At 43.3% G+C, this 23048-nt stretch overlaps 1 protein-coding gene across 2 annotated transcripts in view; it reads right to left on the reverse strand.

Moving 5' to 3' along the window:
* LHPP (phospholysine phosphohistidine inorganic pyrophosphate phosphatase) overlaps window positions 1-23048 on the reverse strand; it is an 83151-nt gene that overhangs the window by 51466 nt on the left and 8637 nt on the right. Inside the window, exons 2-6 of one of the 2 annotated variants that reach the window (XM_051619673.1) lie at window positions 18915-19102; window positions 18028-18181; window positions 14434-14497; window positions 13200-13292; window positions 6394-6485 (exon numbers count right to left, since the gene is read on the reverse strand). In XM_051619673.1, the coding sequence (XP_051475633.1) occupies window positions 6394-6485; window positions 13200-13292; window positions 14434-14497; window positions 18028-18181; window positions 18915-19102 (591 nt within the window). The remainder of the gene's footprint in view (window positions 1-6393; window positions 6486-13199; window positions 13293-14433; window positions 14498-18027; window positions 18182-18914; window positions 19103-23048) is intronic. The other variant, XM_051619674.1, reaches the window with a different exon arrangement.

The raw sequence follows: 23048 nt of genomic DNA on the forward strand, positions 1-23048 counted from the left end.
GCTTGATATGCAAAATGCAAATCACTTCCTTTCAGAAGTGCCTGAGATATGACAGCTGATCAGAGTGGGACTGCTGAGGAGAAGTCAGTCGTTAGACAGGTAGAGAGCAGAACTCGTGAGACTGTGGGGTAATGCTGCATTTCCACACTGACCTGATAAATTCTTCCTGTACTTATCCTTGTCCCTACTCTCGTCACAGACTGATCTCTTTTCTGATATTCAGACTCATTGTTTGAGAACAGCACCTGAGCACAAGCACAGCACCCACCACAGCTATGTCCGAGCACACTCTGCTTCCCCAAGTTTTTTTATGGGACCAACAAATAAAGTAACCTGCTAATAAAAACCAAACAAACTCCCATTTCTCTTTTAGACTGAAGATAATTATATTTACAGGTTAGCTACAACATAGCAGAATTCCCTATTCCTTCTTGCTTCTTTGAGGTGTGTTTTAGCTCAGATATAATCGGAGAGGGAGAGGACAATTCAGCTGGAAGGGACCTATAAGAATCATGTAGATCAACAGGTACTTCCAATATAAACCAGTAACTTCACTGGAAAGGAAACACTTGGCCCTGCTCAGTTAAGAAAACAGAAACACTTAAGACACACAAAAGATGGTTCTTCAGAATGAGAGGGTAAAACTTTCTGCTTCCCAAGTTCACCACTTGTAGCTCAACAATCACGTATTTCCAACGCAAGTTGTTATTTTGCATTGTGATTGGTGATGCCCTTCACTGAAAAGTGGATGGTTGGATTATAACAGCACACTAAGCAGCTGGAGATTAAACCTTCTCATAAGCTACTCATATCCTACATCAGATACTAAAACTGTAATTTCTGTGTCTGGGCATTTGGACATACTGGGAAAACTGAAGGCTGTCATCAGATGAGTGTGTACGCGAAGGCACCGCAGCATTTACTTTGAACTTCCTCCACAAAGCTGATTCAAAGATTACAGTAACCAAACTGTGGTCAAGAAATTGATAAACACATGTGAAGAAGGTCCTCACGTGGACAGAGCAAACTGTGATTTGAATGTCCAATAAAAGGTTAGTAAGACTGTGACTGACTGCAAACAGCTCTCATGCCACAATGAAAAGTGACTTGCTGACACTAGGTTTTAATAAACACTGCTTAAGACATCAACTAACATGAATTATGACTTTTTACAGTGTAAATATGGGTTGGAAGTCTTTCCATTTAATACTTCAAACAGGCTTGATTATCAGGACTGTGAGGCCATCAAAACGCCTCTGGTTCTGTTTCAGCACAAAGGGAGTGCCTCAGCCTGTTGGCTCTCATTGCACACTTCTGGTATGTTCCACCAGAGATGTGAACAAACTAATAAAATTGTTCATCTTGGCTGTGGTGAGTAAGGCAGTGAGCAAGAAAGTGAGGGTGGAGGGATGCTTCTTCTCTGGAGAGCACTAAGATGTGATTATTTCTTCCCAAAATGTGTCATGAGCTTTTATTTACTATCACAGTGACAGCTGTGAATTTATTTATGGGTGGAAATATATTTTTTTTTAAGAATAATTTTATAGCTTCATTTAGGAGGTTATTACAAAGACCCACCCTGTTTTTCTTAATCCTTAATCAATTGATGATGGCAGCTTAGAAGGCCTTTCCCCTGTCACAACTTTTGTCTTGATCACGACTGGATATTTATCATTTCCTATAAATCTGTACAAATCCCATATGTTTTTCAAACAGGTAAGAGGAGCAGATCACAAGCCACTTTCTTAATAAAGTCAGGATAATTATTCTCAGAGGATTATTATAAAGCAGGGAAACTGTAGAACAGCAACATGAAGTAACTTGAACCAGTTCTCCCAGAGAACAGCAGGCAGAGTTGGAGAGAGACAGCAGCTCTCGTGGGACCTGTCCTTTTATCCTCCATCCCTGGGAGATCCTTTGTGTCCCCAAGGAGGGAGCTCAGAGATGTTGCAGTATCAGCCATGGCTATGAGATAAGTCTCTAATCAAAGGAAGAAAACCTCATGTGGACACTCAGGGGGATGAATCCCTACTGCCAGCCTCTGAAACCATTTTGGAGCCCACAGGCAGGCAGGGGCAGCAGGTATCACTGCCATGAATATTCCTGGTACAGCCACTCACCAGCAGCGGAAAGTTCTTTACTTACAAATGAAGACCTGTAAATAACAACAAGGAGAAAGAGGTAGGTAATTGTTGTGCCTTGCCAAGAACCACCTGCAATTTGACACACTGACGCACCTGGAAGCTGATGCCAGTTTTACAGGGAGACAGCTGGAAAACCCTCAAAGCAAATGTTCTCTGCTCTGACTTGCACGCTACAAAGAAGAATGGGGACATTACCCAGCGTTGCAGAATCAATAGTTATTGTGGAAATTATTGGTTTGATGTCAAGGCCAATCAGCTACAAGTGGAATTAGCACATACCCTGTGCACATGTTCTTCCCTAGATAGGAAAGATGTTGGCTGTGAAGGGCCTCCATGCAGGTGTGCACAGAAACTGTGTAATTAGTGTCAGATTTCCCAATGCTGGAAAATCCACCACCAGCTGCTTCTCTCAGCACACAAGGGTCTGGAGCAATGGCCTGATCTGTCCTGTAGAAGGCACAAAGTGAGAGTGGACAAACTTGCAGACCAGACCGACCCTCTGCATTTGGATTTTACACCAAGGAAGGGCTATACTTGGCCAACCCAGCTACTCACCCCATGTTGGAGAACCACACTGGCTGAGATTAACTCAAAACACACCTTATCCCTATACCTTTCCCCTATTGCTATGACTTACACCAACAGAAATTTTATTCCATGTTGCAGCCAGGATATGTTATATTCCATGGACTAATCCATGCATGGTTTGGCTACTGAGAAAGAGCTACACACTTGAGACTACTTTAGAGGAGAAGATAAGCACAGATACAGGACTGAAGAACATGCAAAGCTTGTCATGCTAAAGGGAATCAGCTACACAAAAGAAACAAGACAAAGGAGCTACTTCTCAGACCTCCACACAAAGTGGTGTAAAACTGAATGGTTTTAAACCCCCCCCAGGACCAGGCAACACTGAAGAAGACCTTGCAAAGGTCGGGGATGTGAGCACCCTAGGATGGAGGCAGCCCTGGGGCTCCATAAACACCCCTTCTGCTTCTCCTCTGGCCCTCAATGTGCCTGTAAAGCCAACCACCCCCACCCAGTATTCACCAAACCAGTTCCTCAGACCAGCAGGGAGCTGGTACCCATCCCCACCATCACTGAGCAACGTGGAACAAACACCAGCATGGAGAAAGGCTCTGACGCTGCAGGCTGAAGTCAGTTTCCTGCACCCAGCTGGAGGCTGCCTGCCCTGCAGACCTGTCCACCCATGTCTACTGTTGAAACCCCTGCATCAGCAGATCAACTGATTCTTTCCACAAAGGGCTTTTAGGGTCAAAGGGGACTTTTTTTTTGTTTTTTTCTAGCTTGTTAAAGCCAGTAAGATGCACAGAGTTGCTTTGCAGCCTGCAATCTACACAGGACCACTGAAGTCCTTTTAAAACACAAAAAGGAGCTCAGTAAACCTTGACTCACGTGTCCTCTCTTGTGCTATGGTGCACAACCCTTTGCTGGCAGTTGGTGGGCAGCAGACCCCAAAGATATTCCCATGAACTGCTGTGACCCCTGACAGAAGGAGAGCTGCCCCGATGCACACTCATGCACCAGAGGTGACAACATCTGCCCGTCAGGGACAGCGTTTAGGTGGGACTGGAGGGCTACAACAGAGTCTGGACCAACAGAACAACATGCAAAATGCCTTCGCTGGCAGAACTTGTGCCCATCGTGTCATTTCCACGTGCCCAGCAGCATGCTGTGGAAAGCACCACTGGGCCAAGCCGAGGCAGGATTGTCGGGGTGGAACTGGAAAAAACTGCTCACGGCTGAAAAACAGAGACAACTCGTCCAAGGCAACCACCCCTGTCCCGAGCTGCAAGACCCTGACACCTGTGGAAAGCCCGGTGCGCCAACACAGAGCGTCTCCAGCAACCCCCTGACGCCTCTGGGCTCTACACTCCGGTCGCAAACCCGGGCTCTGCCTCCTGAGATGTCCCCAGGCTGCTGCTGAGGCCGAAGTGAACGGACTGACGCTGCCATCCGGAGGTACCTGGGTGTAGCACGCAGCTCTGTGGCAGCAAGAACCACCGCACGGGTGAAACAAGAGGTCCTCTGCACGATCTTATCCAGGTCAGACTTCAAACCAGCCATTAAATAATTCATTTCGCAGTTATTCTTTTACTCATCAGCTTTCACTCATTTGGGTTTTTTTTCCCACTTCTCTCAATATTCACTGTGTATCTTGATTTTCCACAGATACCACATCAGTCGTTCTTAAAAATATATGCATCTCTGACCTCTTCTGGCAAACAAGAGCTACTTCACTTTACTCACAACTGCTAAGTCCAGGACTGGCAGCCCCGTGCTCTGTTTAGAGAGACACTCATCTGTATTTCACTGCCGTGCCACAGAACATGATTTCAGATAACAGTAACCACACTGCAACAGGAAACACAACAGTGGAAAACAATCTTTCTTCCCCATCTAGAACAGCTGGTGACTCCCTTGCAGCTGTGAAATCATGACTCCACCTCGATAGAAGAAAATGTTTTTCCAGCATATGATGATACATATTCATTTCTCTGTGTGTGTGTGTATATACAGCTTATCTCAGTTGCCTGAATAGTTTGGATGCAGCATTTTTGATGATGGGCAAAGGATGTCACGGGAGAGATTTGTCCAGTAGCAAAGGTCTAACACGCCTCTGAGTGCAGAGATTCCTCCCTCACTGACACCTGTATGTCTGTGACAGAAATCTGTGGATTCCCAAAATGACCCCATTAATATCACAGTAAAATCCACCATTCAATCCTTATTTTTCTCCTCTAGGAAATGAATGGGATTCCACAGATTACAGACAAATAATCCCAAAAGCACAAACTAAATATTTAAATCTCTGGTATTTGTTGAGTTTTATTCAGACAGATAACTAATTTTGAGATGTACTATCTTAAAAATGCAAAAATAAACAAAATAAAATACACTTGGATCTCTCTGTTTGGTTTTTTTCACCCAGAAACCATTAGGATTAAGGCACTGGGTATTATATTATCACCTTACACAAACTAAAAGAAAAACTGAGAAACAGATTCACTTGAAAACTAACAAAACAACTTTTCATATAGCCTATGGCAAGCTCTACTCTCACTTGCTGCATCTCTCCCCCAAAAAAAGTCTGTCTTTTACAGTTTCTGTGTTTGAAAATCAAGACAATTTGTAAAAATATAAATTATGACAGATGGTGGTGCTGAACCATGCCTGCTACCACAAGGCATGGTTATGGCTAAGAGGAAGTAGTTAAGAGAAGACTTTGAGTGTTATGGAACCCAAATAGGAAGTGTAGGGACCAACATCTGCACTGCATTTGGAGAGTCACCATGACCTCAAACCTAACCTGGCCTGAGCATCAGATGGTGGCTTCATTTTCCACCAGGCAACCCTGGACCATGCTCTGGTTATAACTGCACTTAGGTCTCCTGTCAGCAGCTGCAAGGAGGCAGCTCTTGGGTCAATGGAAGCACAAGATCATGGAGACACCTGCACGGAGAAGGGTTTGAAGGGTCATTTGGAAGAAGTGAGTGAGCCTGTGGAAGCCTGCATGCTGGTAAGACTGGGAAGTGGAGACACAGTTCTCACATCCCAGGTATCCGAGTGCTAAATACATGTCTAGAGGAAATAGCAGACATATGGAGTCCCTCATAAAGCTCTGAGATATGACCCTCAGAGAGCACTGAGTCTAATTTTATAATCTTAACTCCACTGGAAGTTTCAGACATGTCTTGTATCAAGTGTACAACACTTTCACCCAGCAGCAAAACACAATAAAGCAAGCAAAACCCAAGAAACACATCAGTTCTATGCACTGTGATGAAAAAAAATATAGCAGTAATTTAACAGAAAACATTTTTTTTTAAAGATCAAAGACAGTATGTCTTTCCCTTCCTGCCACTTTCATACACACTGTGCTTTCCCAAAATGCTTTTTATAAATGAAAATACCATCACCCATGCAAGCCTAACTGCTGCACAAGGAGATGGTTGTTCAGACAGCAAGTGGAAGTGGCAAGTTTGTGCCACCAACAGAAAAAGATCTGGAAAACACATGGAAAAAATCTGCTTTTGCACATTCACTTGGAACGTGTACCAGCTTCCAAACCACAACCCCTCTCCTTTTAGAAACTCATGTGTTGCAAGGAAATCAGAGCACAGTGTCGTCTGGCAGAAAGGGTAGACACAAAGTCATTCCTTCCATTTGTTTCCCCCTCTTTCCACGACTGCCCCCACGGAGGGCAGGGTGTAGGGTGTGCACTGACCTGTACTTCCCTGTCCTCACTTGCAGGGCTCTCATCCCGCAGCGCTGGGCACCGCCGACATCGTTCACGATATCATCTCCAATCATGATGGCCTGTCAAGCCATGACACACAGAAAAACTGGCGTCAAGGCAGGTTGGTTTCTGCCATTCCCCTCTGACATAACAAACAGCCTGGTTTGATGTTCAGGGCTGCCACCAGGCAAATTAAACAAGATAATAGTGTCATCATATTGATTGAAAGTCATCCTACCTTGAATATAATTCATGCTATAGCTCCTCCAGCAAAGAACTAGAGCACATCTGGACAATTTGTCATCAATCACAAAAATCCAAGTGATTCAGCACAGTTCAAAGGGAATGTTGGATTTTATGAAGTTAGTCCTGCTCTGTTCCTAATGATGCATTTATGTTCTGCTCCAAGTAATGGAGATGAAGCTTAACTTTTTAAACATTCCCTTAAAATTGGTCTTCTCAAAGCCAGTCAAAAGCTTAAAACACTGAGATATGTAACTGCACAGAGCTTGATACCAACTCATGCTCAGGCTGAGACAGAAATTTGGGAAATCACTGGAAAATCTAATTTAGTATTTTTGTACAATGTGATGCATGTACCAGCTTAGCATCGTTTGCGTTCCAGTCAGCCTAAGCCTGTGCAAATATTAATAAACTCAAGTGAGCAGATTACAAAAAAAAATATGTAACTGAGCAAAGAGACCTTCTGGCTGTGCTACGATTTGTCTGATAAAACCATGTAGCCCACGTGCTCCCTATCTTTGGTAAAGATTTTTGTTAAATTGAAGCGTGTCAACCAAGGGGTCTTTCTCATTAACAACTGCCTCTTCAAAATTCCAAGTGCTTATTATCATCCTGCACGAAGAATTATTACACTTCAAATTTAAAAATGGTTGGGGAGGCTTATTTTGTAGTTTGAACAAAAAACAGCATCTACACTAACAGAAGTTTCCAATTAATAACCAGAAAATCAGCTTTCAAGCTTCCAAAACCATTATGGATGACCCTGAAGGGAATGAGGGCAGGAACCATCTTTGAAAATACATAATCAAGCAGTTTCTATGTGCCCATCCTCGCTTAAATCTGTCTAGAAGAGAGACCACCTTTCCTTACCACACCTCCAAACAAGCAATCCAGCATGAAAAGGATGAAGTGATGGGTTAATTTTAAGTAATCAGCAAATAAAGCATGTACACACAGATGAGAAGAACAGAATGGAAGGGCTGTAAAGAACCTGGCAGCACCACTCACAGCCAACCACCATTTCCAATTTCCCACCCCAGCTGCTTTGAGATATTTAATCATTCTCAACTACTGGCTTTAATAGTTTCTAATCCCTTCTTATAAAATTAATTGCAATACCTCCCTGAGGGGGACAGGGAAGGGCCCCCATAGAGTCTGCAGGGGCACCCCTGGAGCAGACCTGCCCTCCAGCACCCAAACACCTTTAGTTCAGCCTGAATCCAGAAGCTCAGGATGAGACTTCTGAAGCGAAGACAATTTCAGCCCTGGGTTCTCAAAACCCTAAAAATGAAATTTCCTCTGAAAATGAAAGAAGGGCAGAGCAGGGCAATGTTTTAACCCATCCAGGCAAGTTTTCTCTGCAAGATGCCCAGCAGGTCTGCAAGTGCAGCTGCAGATGAGCAGCAATGCCTGTCCAGGCCAGCTTGTGACATACGCATACAAAAACATACTCCAGCCCCCAGGGATTTCACAGATTTACTATCAGTGAAGGGCAATAATCACTAAAGGAGGAGCAATTATTCCCAAATCATTTAGGATTTAAAAAATCATTGGCAAGAAGATAGAGGTCAAAAGGTGCACTGTCAAGGGAAATAAAAAAACTCTACCTGTCAAACCTGGGTTTAACTTCCTCTCTGACTGCAATATGGTAAGAGAGAGGAAAGATATAGAACTGAAAGGTCACATATCTACTGAAAGCAAGAATTAGAAGATCCCTGTTCAGGTTCACATTTCACACAGAGATCACACCATTTATCTGTTCAATTATTCTGCAGAAGTTACTTTTTTTGAGATAGGTTTAAAATTTACAAAAAAGAAAGGCAAAAAGCATGAGACAGTCTCTCTGGTTTTAGGGCAAATCATCACAGGGCATAATTTCTATTCCTAAATCACATAGCTGGGGAGAGATGGTGTGTGTAGTTGTACACATGCAGTAAATAAAGAACAGTGCAAGCTGAATGAAGCCACTGCTCCTGAGGAGTCCTCATCAAACTCAGCCCAGATGGGCAGTGATAATGGAGAGGAACACAACCTTTGAGAATTTGGGGGTGGGAAGGCATAATATAATCCCCCCTGGACAAGTGTCTGTGGTAAAGAGATCAACATTGTGGTCAGAAATCTTACTGGTGGTGTCTGGGCCTTGGATGCAGAGCTGAATGGAAGTGGGGACTGGCTCCTCTTACCCACAGAAACAGACAACACTAAGAAGCCTTCAGAGATGCTGGTAGGATGGTGAATGGGAATCTTAGGCATTTCGTGTACAAACAGAGTTTTAGTATTTACTAAAATCACAGAAAAATGTTTGAACAGAAAAGGAATTATGGAGTAAGAAAATGAATGAGGCAGAAAAACAATACTGTGCACTAGCCAGCCATGCCTGTGAAAATTCAGTGCAGTAGGACAAGCTCAGGAGGCTGAAGTCTATGGAGGCTGCAAATGAAGAGCTGCACAGGGGAAGTGTGCAAACGTCAACACAATATTTAACCCTGTGAACCTTTCTAGAGTCAAACATATTTATGCCTACATAGACTTTTGCTATAGGTTTAATGCCCTTAATCAAGGTAAATGTGCCAGGGACATAAGGAAATAAAGCTCGCACAAAAATTCTCCCTATTTTCCTTGGCCTAGTAGTCTCCCAGGCTTCAGGATCCCATCTTACTGTTAATTAAGTTTCTATCTTGGAACTCCTAGCTGTGCAAACATCAGACATGCCAAGGGCATCACACATGGCCTCTGACCCAGGAGAAGCTGTGCAACAAGGCCAGGGAAGCAAAGAAATACATGAAAACTCCCGGGCAGATTTCCAAAGGTTGCAGGGCCAGCCAGGTTTCAGCAGGACTCAAAACTTCACTCAGCCACTTCACTCTTCTTCCTGAGATGGAAAGTCTACCCCTGCTGTGGCTGGTGGGCAGGGAGGGGACACCAGCATGGCAGCAGGTCCTCTGTGCCACTCTGGGGGTGACCTCCCTCTGCTCTCACGCGCCACTAACTCCCACCTGAGACTTGCAGGTGGCAGCAATGAGAATTGGTTAACTACCAGTAGTTTATGCACTCCAGTATGAACTGCCATAACTCCCATTAATGCAGGACAATTTGCTACAGAGAGAACTTTTTATGATTATATAAAGCTACCAGAACCCTAACATTATTTAGGTTTTATTGTAAAGCTGTAAAAATCATCCACTGTTACAGCTGCCTTAAAACATATGAATTAGGCATTTCAGTAACCTTTAAGATGTGTTATTCTTTGTCATCTTACTGAATCATAAGATAGGTCTGGTTACCTCTAAGAGGTTTAAATTTCCAATCTATTAAAGTATTACGGACAATCTGTTATCTCTAGGCCATTGAAGAAAGGTTAAAATGAAAATTTGACTTTGGGGAGCTCCTCCTGTTCTAAGTGCAGGTTGAAAACATCTCAGCAGCAGAAGGCAAAGTCAGGGGCTTGGTAAGAAGCAGTTATCATGGGAAAGCACTGGTGATAACTTTATTGATTAAAGCAGCTTGAGAAATTTCAGATTTGCCACTGTCTAGAACTACTGTGGTGAGACAGCTTTATTACAAAGGTATTTTTCATTAAAAGTCAGGTGAAAGAAAATGGCAATGTGTTTTCAAAAGCACAGCTCGTCTGAAACGGGTTAATGATGGTATGGATGAAATGCATTCCACAGGTGGAATAAATTATTGGCAAACATCTTATAAAAGTAAAGGCAACTAAAACCAGTCCTAGTCATTAGAGATGCAGAGAAGTATAGCTCATTCAGGATACAGGTTAAAATATAATACACAGTGCATTACTAAGGAACTCACTGAGCTGCATATACTATGTTTTTATTATTCTATATGACTAACTAAAACAACCTACAAATCGTTCTAAAAAGAACATTAAAGTTGCAAGGCCAAGCACCCAGAAGTTATAAACAATTTCAGAATTAAAGTAGTTTGCTCTGCTATAATTTGCTCCTCCTACGCATGTGCATCATGATCCAGGTTTTAACTCCAGCATCATGGACTGTTTTCTCCATAGTCAAAGCACAGAGAGACTGGTGCCATTCTGAGGTGGTGTCTGCTGTGTTCCTCCTTGTTTAGGCAATACTCCCTCCATCTCCAGTCTCCCTGAATACAAAACACTATGCCTACAGGCTAGACATATGACTTCAGGAAACTGATGGCATTTAACACTAGAAACTACAAGGGAAAAAATCTGTGTCAAAATATCAAGTTAATCCCTAGCAGCACTATGAACACCTGGCAAATAGCAGAGATGGAATAAGTAGCAATCTCTGCTGAGGACTATTCCTGCTTTTCTGTACCCTAAACAAATCCTCCTGAAGCCAATGGGAACCACTTGCTGAGGCCCACCCCATGGGACCATTTTTGGGAGCTTGATGATGCGTTAAATCAAGTTTTGCTCCCTGAAGCAAACTTTTTGAAACAGGAGCTCTGGGGTCCTGTCACATCCCTGTGATGGTTCCTTCCCTCGGTGCCAGGGCCTGGCACAGTCTCTGCTTACCAAGAAAAACAACATTTGAGGACAACCACCTCATCCTGCCTGTGGAAAAGGCACTGCAGACAATGAGAGAAAACCCCAAAAAAGCTCTTCCTTCCCACCCCTGCACACTGCTCATTTCTGGTGCAAGCAGAAAGGAAACACAACCCTTATTGCATCTGATTTAGACAAACAGCATCCAAGGGCTGAGTTTGGTGAGTTTTGCCTTTTTTCTTTGTTCTTTTTTTCCAGTTACTTTTCCCTCAAATACCATTCTGTGCCTGAAATGGATTTTTGGGGTTGTTGGTTGGATGAACGGATTGAGTAATTGCTGTGGCTGTACCTGGGATATTAATTTCAGACTGGGCTATCTTGTCATGGGGAAGATAGCAACACACTGAAGGGAGCCCAGAAGAGAGCCCCACAGCAGGGTAGGGTGCAGAGGGACAAAATCACAAGGCAAGCTCCTAAGAACTAAACACACAGTTTCAGTAAAAGACAACTACTGTAAGGATAACCAGTCTGGGGGGAACGGGAGGGAGACAATATCCAGGAAAGCAAGCAGCTATTTTGCTTGTTACCTGGAGCAAAACTAGTTTGACAAGGAAGCACCCAAGGAATCTCAGGAGAAGGTGCCAGTCCACGAGACCTACTTTGCCATCAACACTGCCCCTCAGGTGCTTAGAGAAGTCCAGTTGTTTGCTCACTGAAAACTACTCTGGACAAACTCTTAATAAATGTGAAGCAGGGAATGCTCCTGCACAGGGAAGGAGATGGATTGGATGGCCTGCTAGATCTTTTCCATCTCCCCATGCTATAATAAAGTAAAACCCAAGCACATTGTGAATTACAGGGCCATAATTTCATCTCCAGACTCTAGGGACCTACAAGCCACCCAAACTTCACTCCTGTTGTTTATAATGTCACCAAAACCCTCTGATGGAATTACTGCATTGTAATTCACTGCTGTCTGTGAGTCATCTCATACTCATCCCTATGTCCTGTGTGGCATGACAACAAATCATTGAAAAGGATCTGGCACAACTACAGAGAGGGTAAAAAATGGGCTGTGCTAAGTAGGGAGCACCACACATTCAGCAGAATGTTTCCAGAAAGTGTGATTAAATCCTCTAACACCAGAGGAATTTTGGGGTCAGTCAGTGCTCCCCATTCACCTAAATTAGCAAGCATCCTACTTCTGCCTTTCCCTTTTACTAAAAAAAAAGGTAGTCAGTGTGACACCAAAGGGAAGTGTGACCTTTTGGCTGCAATTTCACCATGCTGCAGCCTCCAGCTGCCAAGTGGACTGCCAGACATTGGGGCACCTCTCATCCTGTGAGGCACATCATCTTCCATAATTCCTTGGGAGAGGGAACTTTAGCCTCCAAATATAGGAATTTTGCAACAGAAGTGCATGTTCTTTGGAACGACATGATTTGGGAGGAAGGTGAACAAGAAGGTACAACACACCAGTACAAGTAGAAGGAGAAACCACAGTAGAGAATGGAGGATGGATGGAAGACTAAGGTGGGTAGAGGTATGGATGGCACAAGTCAGAGCAAAGAGAGACAGGACTGAAAAGGGAAATACCAGGCAGTCAAAAAGGACCTTCAAAAAAGCAGAGATAATAACATCATGCCTTTCAGGAGGGTAACAAGAACACACAGGGAAGAAGAAATTCAACAGGTCCCCACAGCATTTACCCTCTTGGCTGTCAGTTCTTTTTTGCCTACTTCACATTATTTGATAGAATGGGTAAATATACAACTTTTTCCCTCTGAAACATTTTTTCAACTATTTTTGTTTGTTTGTTTTGTGTTTGTTGTTTGTTTTTTGTGGGTTTTTTAAATAATTAATAGGAAGATCCTGAAGATAAATATGTCGTTGCATATATAACAGACTGTGTCTGGAAAAAAATATTGACCCCCTCCTCCTGGCCACATTCCCTTCAACCTCTTCTATAACTTTCCATGAAAGGCAGCAAACCCAACATTTTTTTAAAGCAGCATCAGTGAACACAACAACATGGCATGGCCAGAGGTGACAGCATCAGAAACCTTACCTGCTCTGGTGGAACTCCCAGTTCTGCTAAGGCTGACTCAAAAAATGTCTTTGCTGGTTTCCCCACCACCTCAGCTTGAACATCACAAGCATACTGCAAGAAAAGGAGAGAGAAGGACCCATAAAAAAATGCTGATCAGAAAAGGATTTCCTCACCTCCAAAACTCTAGTCCATTGTATAAAATTACGTGATTATTGATTTTTGCCCTTAAATACCAAAACGAAGCAGATGAAGGTGTGTATTGGGGATTTCGGATAACAAAAGTGTTTCGTGTTCTCTGGCAGGAGAGGAAGTTCTCCTGAAACATCTCAAGTTACAAACCTTTTTCATTCATCATGAGAGCAGACTTCAGATTCAGCCCCAATATCACCAGAATTTTTTAAGAGCATGACTCTTAAAGAAGCTTTTAAAGAAACATCCTTCATATGAAATTATCAAAACTACTGGAGGACCTTAAAAGATTTGGGTTCTTCAACCAGATGGCGTATTCTTATGGATTCCAGTGACGAGCCAGATTTGAAAAGCTGTATTTTCCTGCAACTAAATATCAGTAATCTCTTGGAAAAGGTGCTTCTAGCTTGTTCCTAGACAACTAGAAGCCTGAACTCTCCCCAGAACTCACACAGATACAAACTGAATTGCTGCGAGTTTGCATTGTATCTGCTATCTTCTGTCCTTGTCTACTACCCTACTTTGCTTCATTCCCTGCATTCACTATGTTGTGGGGTTTTTTTAAAGTCTCTGCAAGCCTATAAAAAGGAGAATAAGGAACACTTATGTTGCCTTATCTGTTGGATTCCAGTTCTGCACAGACTTAATCAAGCTTAAAAACATGACTGCATTTAAGTATCCTGCTGAATGAAAACCTTTTGCTGTGAACTCTTAATGTGTCTGCTATCAGCTCTATACCAAACATAAAATGGACCTTCAGTTTTTCTTGGGTATCTTGCAGACAATATTCCATGCTTTTTTTCTGTCTCCTTCTTTCAAGGGCCTCACTTCCAATAAAGGTACCCCAATGGCAAAAGTTCACCTTTTAAATAACATTTTTAAAAATGAACAAAGCCAGAAAACAAATGAATCCACCTGTCTTTAGAATGCAGCAAAAGAGTTTCAATCTGTGGAAACTTCCTTCAGCAAGATGAGTAATGACAGAAGGTGACCCATATTTATACAAGTTACTCTTTTAACAAGGTGCACAGAGCAAGTAAGCATAATGCAAGCTATAAAATACCTCTAATGCCTTCATATATGCTCCAACATCAAGTTTCAGACCATCAGTTTCTTTATAGTAGCGTCTGGAAACAAAAGTGATAAAGTTGCAATGAAATGAAAATGTTGGCAGTTAAATACAAAGAAACCACATTTTATTATTTCTGTGCCTATACAGGCGTCCATATGGCTGCAACAAAAAGTCAAGTCATCAGAAACTCTGGAGCCTTAATTTAACACCAGGAATTAAGTAAAGAACAGGCTCAGCACTGTGCGATGCCTGGGGAAAAGACCTCGGAGTGGATGCCCATCTGGCAGCTGGGACACAACTCTCCTGGTTCAAAGGGATTTCAACTAGCTCATATCAAGGATGAACTTGGCCTTTATTTTGCAGCACAGAGCCCTGGCTGCTCAGAAAGAGCAGCAGTTACATCTCTCTTCCTTTAATCAGCAACAGGGACGCCTTGGCAGATACAAGATGAGGGCTGGCACCAGCCAGCAGCTCTAACACCTTCTTCAGGACATCTGGAAGGGGACCAAGAACAGTTGTCCATCACTGCTCATCACCAGCCCCCCACATGAGAAAAGCCAAGGAACTGTTTATCAGGACAAAGAAAGCACTCCCAGCTAAATTCTGCTCCTTCTAAAAATGTTCCTATTGCCATGGAGCTCCTAAAATCAGTTAGTACCTTTCCAGTGTTTATCTGGAATACCCGTTCATACTAACACAGGTCTTCCAAGCTTTCCTGATCAAAGACAGGTTTCTATATGACAGGGGAAAAAAGGTAGGATGAGCAGTCAGTTAAGATTTTATGCCTTATCCTTCTGCCATTTTCGATTATTCAGCACAGGCTCCCTTTAAAATGACCACTTGACCTTTGCTAGAGCAGCCATTAACCTTCCATAGTCTAGCGTAAACAGCTTAATTTTCTGACAGTGGCATGACAGAAGAAATTACAAAGCCAATTCCCACTCTCAGCCCAAAACAGATGCTAAATGTAAATCACTCCATTTTCAGGAGGAGGGCATTCTGCTTCAGTGACTCCAACACTTCAGTTGCCTATGGCATGAAGGAAAACTTCAACCAAAATTCGACCAAGGCAGGCACCTTGTTAAGATCCACCCATTTACACTGATTCTGCACGATAAAAATGAAGCTGGCTTGTGGCTGTTGGTTGTCTATGGCCCTCTTGTCTATGGCCATTATTAATTAATAATTTACCCAATTTAATAATGTAAGTAACCCAATTTATAATCTCCCTTCTTTGAGTCAGAATTCACCTATCAGGGCAAATCATTCAGAGCTCATTTTTACATTGTCTAAATGACTGACCATTAAAAAAACATGCTCGTGGTCAAAACTGAGCTCAGAATATCCAAAAATCTCTGGTTTTCAATGAAAAATAACATAAAAAAAAATAAAATCACAGCAGGCCTAGTTTAGAGCTGTCTACATCAATGAATGTCCAAATAAATAAATGCTTTTATGTGCACAGGGTACAAAGGCATTTTTGCATTGATCACCTTGCAAATCTTAAAGAAAGGTTGAATCTATATTTCATTGTGAAAGGTGGCACAACATAACATAAAACCTGGTTGTTTTGTGTACATTAAGCATTCTGGTGGCTCAACATTCTCTCCTTATCCTTCTGACTGAGAAGCAGCAAGGATTTTTCACCCGTGTTGCAGGATCAGAGCATGCCAGCTACAGCAACACAATGGATTGAATTGCTCCTTCCTGCTGATAAGTTCTACCCAGCTGGATCAATAACCCACAAACCAAGAAGGCTTTTCATGCCCCTTCCAGCCTATTGAACCACTGGAAAAAGTTGTCACTACAGTTTCCTCAAGCTAAACACATACAGTCTTCTTTTAAGCCCATACATGGCACAACAGTTAAGAATAACTCCAAGGCCATTGGGGTTTGTCATTATTCAGTGCTGGCATTAATAACCTTGTGTTTAAAATCCCCAAACACAGCTAACTAGATTTTTTTTTTTTTTTTTTTTAGGAAAACATTCCAGTTCCCTGACTGGATTTTTTTCTGCGTGTGACAGCAGGAGGTCAAATTTTATATTCTTGGGCTCTCCTCTTCAGTCTTCTCAGCCACCACACTCCACTCAGAGCCAGACGAAAATCTACCCCATCTCTGACATAGTTTGGGAGGAGTTCATGCAGTGCAGCTACTTTCATAAATTGGTAGGGTTTCCATATCAGCAAATATAGGGGGGACCTTACAGTGACCTTTCAATACCTGAAACAGGCCTGTAAGAAGGCTAGGGAAGAGCTCTTCACAAGGGCATGTAACAATAGGACAAAGGGTAATGGTTTTAAGCCAGAAAAGGGTAGATTTAGGTTGGACACCAGGAGAAAGCTGTTTAACATGAGGGTGGTGGATCACTGGAACAGGTTGCCTAGAGAGGTGGTGGAGGCCCCATCCCTGGAGACGTTCAAGGTCAGCCTTGATGAGGATGTGATCACCCTGCTTAATGTAGGGGGGTTAGATGACCTTTAAAGGTCCCTTCCAACTCAAGACATTCTATGATTCTATGAAATAAACTATTCTTAACTTCTTATTCCCCATGTATAGCAATTCTCAAGCCACCAGCATCAAAGTGCTCCCTTATGTATGGCCCGTTGGACTTTTTTGTTTGCTTTGGGCTTCTTTCCCTATTAAAAATAATTTATTTTCAGTTCAGACAGGAACACATGGCTACAGGCAGCAGTTACACCAACAGCTCCCATCTCTGAGATCTTTCAGAGGCAAAACCAAACTGACAAGCAGTGCCCATCATCCCACTGGCCTCTTACAATACTAATTCACTGAGGGGTCACACACATCAAAGTCTAAATTCTCCATGATTTCTGCGGGTTTTTGAAGAGAATCTCAGACTTGCTCTCAAAACAACAAATGTTCTTTTCCTACTGGTTTACAAAACTACAGCTCTACAAAACCCTCCCACTGTCACCTGCAAAGATGCAGATTGTTTCATCAAAGTCTATCTCGGTCTTGAACAGTGACTTTGAAGAGTAGGAGGCTGGCATTTGCTGTGTTTATACACCAGGCTGTCTCCAGGTTCTCTAAAGGCTGCTACAGTTCCTCTTCAGAGGAGCAGCTACATTTCTCACTCTCCATAACTTGATTAAACACACCCACACAACTGCTTAGCCTGTGCTGTTGACAGAAGAAAGGCACCAAGGGCTGTAACACCACAGAGACTCTACTGACGAGTAGTTTCAAAATCAACTGGAGGATTAGCCCGTGGCAAGTTCAGTGACTTCCAATGTCTGCAATCCTGCACCAGCACAGGTGGCTCATGGGGAGCACCAATACCACCTTATTTTAGAGACCTGCACTGCAATCACCTCAGTTTTCCCCTACATCCCCAGAAAGGCTACAGGTAAGTGACCCAGGACAGGAGGCCAAGTTAGGTGACTTAATTACCCACTGAGGACTCCTCACTGACAAGATACCTGAGCAGATCAGCCTCCCAGTCCAGGCAGACAGATTAACTGCTTAAAAGGTGGCCACTATCTGGCTTCCATTAAGTACAAAGACACCAGAGGAAATGAAAAAGTGCAGAGAGACTGGAGGAAGAAACAGTGCTTTACTCACCCCCTCCCAAGGGAGATCAAAACAGGCTTCTCCATCCCAATCAGAAGCTGAAAAGCTTTGTTAAGGTTTGCATAGGTGAAGTTTTCTGCTGCATCTCCAAGAACCACACAGTTGGGGTTTGTTTTATCAAGTTCATCAAATTCGGGGACAAGATCTACAGAAGGAGAAATAAAAAAATAAAATCCACAAACCCCTTACCATTTCAGATCCCATTGGAACTGATGGTTTTCCCCTGGATTTGTGTTTCCCTTCATTAATCACTCAACATGTTAATTAAAAAAAAAATAAAAAATCCAAGTCTGAATCAGCTGTTCTTCAGACCCTCTATTCCCAACTGTATCCTGCTATTCCTGTCCTATAACAAAGAGCAAAATAAACCATTCCCTGCCCTTGCCTTAGCTCCCACCATCCATATCTCAGTGGTTCCTTGCACCCAAGCACCTAGACCTGAGGCAAACTCCTGGGTAGTTGAATGACAATGTGTAACAGTGAGGGCAGGACCCACCTCCTTCCTCTGCACCTACACTGTACAGGAGAAAACACTTCACACTTAAACCTCTGCCATGAAAACAATGTAATGTCCTGCACAAGACCTCACCCACCTCCTAGTCTCTGTGGTTGATCAGCAGACTCCTCTGTGCACTTGCTGACCCCCAGTACAACTCTGTGCCTGCAACTCTGCCATAACCGAGACCTTGCTCAGACCAGACCGTTCAGGTCTGTTCCGCAGTCTCACAACTAAGGAAAAAGCTCTTCCCTGTAGGAAAACAACAGCTGGGAGCTCTTCCCTGCACGGCCTGTGGGAATTCACTGCTCTACTGGTAGTGCCCACGTCTCCCCGGGGTGTCCCCTTAGGTGTCCCTGCATCTGCTGCCGTGTTGTCCCACCGTTGTGGACGAGCAAGTGTGGCCTCAGGCCGCGCTCCTTCAGCAGGCGGCAGGCGGCTGGTGCCGGGGCCGTGACTTCGGCCACCGAGATGTCGAAGCCCATGCCCTGGAGCTTCTTCACAAACTTCTCCCGGGTCGCTTGGGTTTCGTTAGTGCAGAGCTGCAGCTTCAGACCAGATGCCTTGATCCTGCCGAGTAAAAGCAGCGAAGGGGTTAACCAGACATAGGAAGTGAGCTGAGACATCAGCTCCGCCGTCCCACACCTAACCTGGACGGTTGCAATAAAAATGCACTGGTGATGTTACAGACCAGGAGCAGGATCCCTTTCTGTGACCAAGACACACCTAAAATATTGATTCTGGGCGCTATGGTTGCAGTTTTCATGTGCAGAGCCCCTGCCATAGCATGTAACCACCCTTCCAGAGAGCTAAGCTGAACATGGCAGCACAGGTGATGTCCACCCATCCCAGGACACCACACACGCACACGCTCCTTCCACACCTCAAAAACTCCAAAATCCAATTCCTTTTCTATAAGATGGTCCACAGATGTGGACACACGTGACCTGAAGGCACTGCACGGCCATGAGTACAGTACCTGGTGAGAGACCACAGGCTGTGATCTGCATTTTAACTTGGATTTTCACCTTTCCACTTACTGATCACCTGCTGCAGTAACCTCCTGGAGGTAACAGCAAGGCTCTGCACGTCTGCAGACTCCAGGTAAGAGGCCAGCAAGTTGCAGTGATGCTTCTATCAACACTGGGGTGGGCTTCAGCTACATTTATCACTTCATCTCTCCTAAAACACCTGTGCTGTTACTTGGTGAGTAATCCTGAAAAATATGGTGCTGCAACCGACTCATTAATAAATGAATCTGCTATCTGCTTCTCAAGGGAAGAAAACATGGCCCCAGGTGCCCACAGCCAAGGACAAGGCTTCTGTGAAGAAGTACTCTGCAATCTCGTGCAAGTCCTCTGCCTCTGAGCAGCTTTGTTTCCTGACCCAAGCTGGGGTGACCTCCTAGGGGTGTCACAAAAAGGCCTCTTCTTCTCCAGTGATGAGCTGTCAGCTATTTGGATAAATAAAGTATTTCAAAGTAGCCAGGGAAAGAAGAATTGAAAATTGATCACAATTATTATAATATATATATATATGTTTGCCAAAAGGACCGTCACTCAGCTCCTCAAATATATTAAGATACCTAATTTTTGTCAGCTTTAGTGTGAATTTTACATAATTTTCTTGGAGGAACTAAGCTAATATAGATTTAGAAACCTTTGAGGTTAGGTTTAGAAATTAATATTAAAATATTATTACATTTTTTGTGTTAGGATAAAAATTAGGATAATTTTATATTTAGGATACTTAAGGATTATATATTATTATATATAATAATATAAGGATTATATTATATTATATATATATATTATTATAAAAAAGGACTTTTCTATTAGGAAAGCCTTTGCATTGATTCTCAAGACAACTAAATGTGGTGAGTTCCTTCTCTAAGGAAGATGACCCCAATTGGTTGGTGTAAACAGCAAAACCATGTCAGGGGAATGTATCTGATGATGAATTTTCCACCAAAGGATTCTTAGAAATCCAGTCCTGACCAGAGAGCCCCTTCCACTTCTTAAAACTGCACACCAGTGTCTTCTTCAATACCACAGGTGATTCATTTCTTTCTTATTATTTGTCTTTCCTAATCATAGGTATGTGAATTATCAATTACACTTAGTGGTTAATTGCCCTTCATAAAGATAGCTTTTCTATTTTAAATTAGGCAGTTAATACATTGTAACTAATAGCATCCACTTGTACATTATAAATATATCTTCATTGATTGGAGCAGTGAATGTGAGATTCACTCACAAGTTAATGAAGCAATTGAGTGAAGAAGTGCAGGGTGTACCCAGGGAATAATTATTGTTAATGAATTATGATGTGACCTTCTCAGAACAATGAACAATCGGTGTGACAGTGGGATGACAGCATTCCACATCTGTTATTTCAAACACAGTTTCAGCTGGAGTTCAAAAGCAAAGCAGTGCAATTGGGCTCCAAAACAAACTTTAACAGAGATTGTCGTGGTTAGAAAGAAATAATCTTATTCTAAATGCAGAGCCTTTCTGCAGACTCTTAGGAAAAAGAAACCCATGATTCATCCATCACTGCCTGGAAGCAGCTATCTGTTGAATAAGAAGCTATTCTTTCTCTTCTTAAAGGTTTAGGGAATGAATCCAGGAACAACACTAACCACCGACTTGCCCTGACAAACAAATGTGCCCTCACAGGTCAGCTGGAGGAAAGCAGATTTGGCATTTCTGTATTACACATTAAACTCCTCAGTTTCAGATAAAAACCAGAGCAGCATTTCTGAAAGGCATGACCAAAACAGAAGCAGTCTGGACATATCCTGGACTGTTTCATGCCTTCATGAACTCAGCAATTAGAGCTCAACAAACGAGCTCAGTAAATGCTTAGGAGCAGGTGAGGTCTACAAAGAGTCAGGCCAACCTGGTCAGAAAATGGGACTCCTCAGGTGAAACATGAATAGGGCTCTCAAAAATATCTTGGGAGACTACACAAAAGAAAAATCACAAAGAACTCCAGAGAAGACTTATTTCTTAAAAAAAAAAAAAAACAACACCAAAACAAACAAACAAAAAAACACACCAAAACAAATCAACCAAACACCAAAACCCCTATATTTTTAATGAAGAGCCACTTTTCCCTTCAAAGTTAGCAGTCTGTGAAGACCCCCTGCTAGCTCTGCACCAAATCCTTGTACAATACAGTCACACTCACCAGTATGAGCACGGTTATACACACACTGGGATGAATCTACCCCTTGATGCCCAGCATGGGGACCCTGAGCAGAGCCTGCAGGCCAGCACCTATCAGCGAACAACTGTTAACTCAGAGCTTAAATAATTAGGGAGAGCTTTTAACAACAGGTCTACGTGGGAGAAATCCTGGCTCTGCTTGCATTTACAGCAAAATCAGCCTTCAGTTTTCATGGTCAGGTTTTGCACCAGGAGGAACTAAGAGATGTCTGACAGAGATGAGATGCTTTGCACAGGCAGTCAATACTCTACTGGAGGCACTGCTGCTAAACGTGCCAACTTAATGGGAAACCTTGAGCTACTGAGATGACCCAACCACCAGAGTTCACATTTTAAGAAGCATGTGTGGAGCAAGTTACCACCACTTCTAGTGCCAGCAAGTGTGGGGATGTTAGGAGCAGAATAAAGAACAACATTTATAAGGCGATGCCTTGTGAGATAAAGAGCAATGGATTAGATACCTGCAAGGGCAGAAGAATGAGGCAACAGCAGATGAAATACATTTATCAAGATCTCCAGCGTCTTAGAGATTTATTGACATCTGAATTACGGCAGCACAAGCAGAGCCAGGAACCCCAGTGGGTCAGGGCTGCAGCTGATTTCCACACCTCATGGCTGGGATTAGGATCCCAGCCAGACTCCAGAAGCAGCAGCAATCAATCCTGGTTAGAGCACAAGCCAAGCACACGGGCAGGCAGAGGGAACTCTGCGTGAGCCAGGTAGCTGTGGGCAGCCCAAGGCCAGCTCTGGGTCCCTGTTCGGGTCCAGCAGCAGGCTCAGCCTCAGACAAATCCACTCCATTGCTGACATGCTGAACACAAAAGACATTTCTGAGCCCAAAATGACAAGCAGACAGATGAGCGCTGAACACCAACAGGTGGGTAAGGAGCCTTTTTCTAAGCCTCACCAGAGGAGGGATTTGAACCCGCTCCAGGCTGAAACAACCACTGGATTGCCCAAACAATCCCTAAATCTAGAACCAGGGCACCCAGCCAGCCCGGGGCATGCCGTGAGCACTTGCACGGGGGAGAGATGGAAATGAGGGGTTTAATTTCAGCCCCGAGCTGCCCCTCTTGCTACGCCAGCTCTTTGAACTGACCTTTACCTCATTCTGCTGGAGCAGGACACGAGGCTGAGTGACAATGTCCCACAATGCAATTACCGTGCGTCTGATGAGCCGGTCCCTTACAAATCACCTCGAACTTTACACATCTGCTGGCTGTCAGCATCTGCCAGGCTCACTCACCCGAAAATAATGAAAAAACTCTCATTATTGTTCCATAACA

Source organism: Apus apus, chromosome 4 (assembly GCF_020740795.1).
Source record: "Apus apus isolate bApuApu2 chromosome 4, bApuApu2.pri.cur, whole genome shotgun sequence".
Classification (NCBI taxonomy): Eukaryota; Metazoa; Chordata; class Aves; order Apodiformes; family Apodidae; genus Apus; species Apus apus.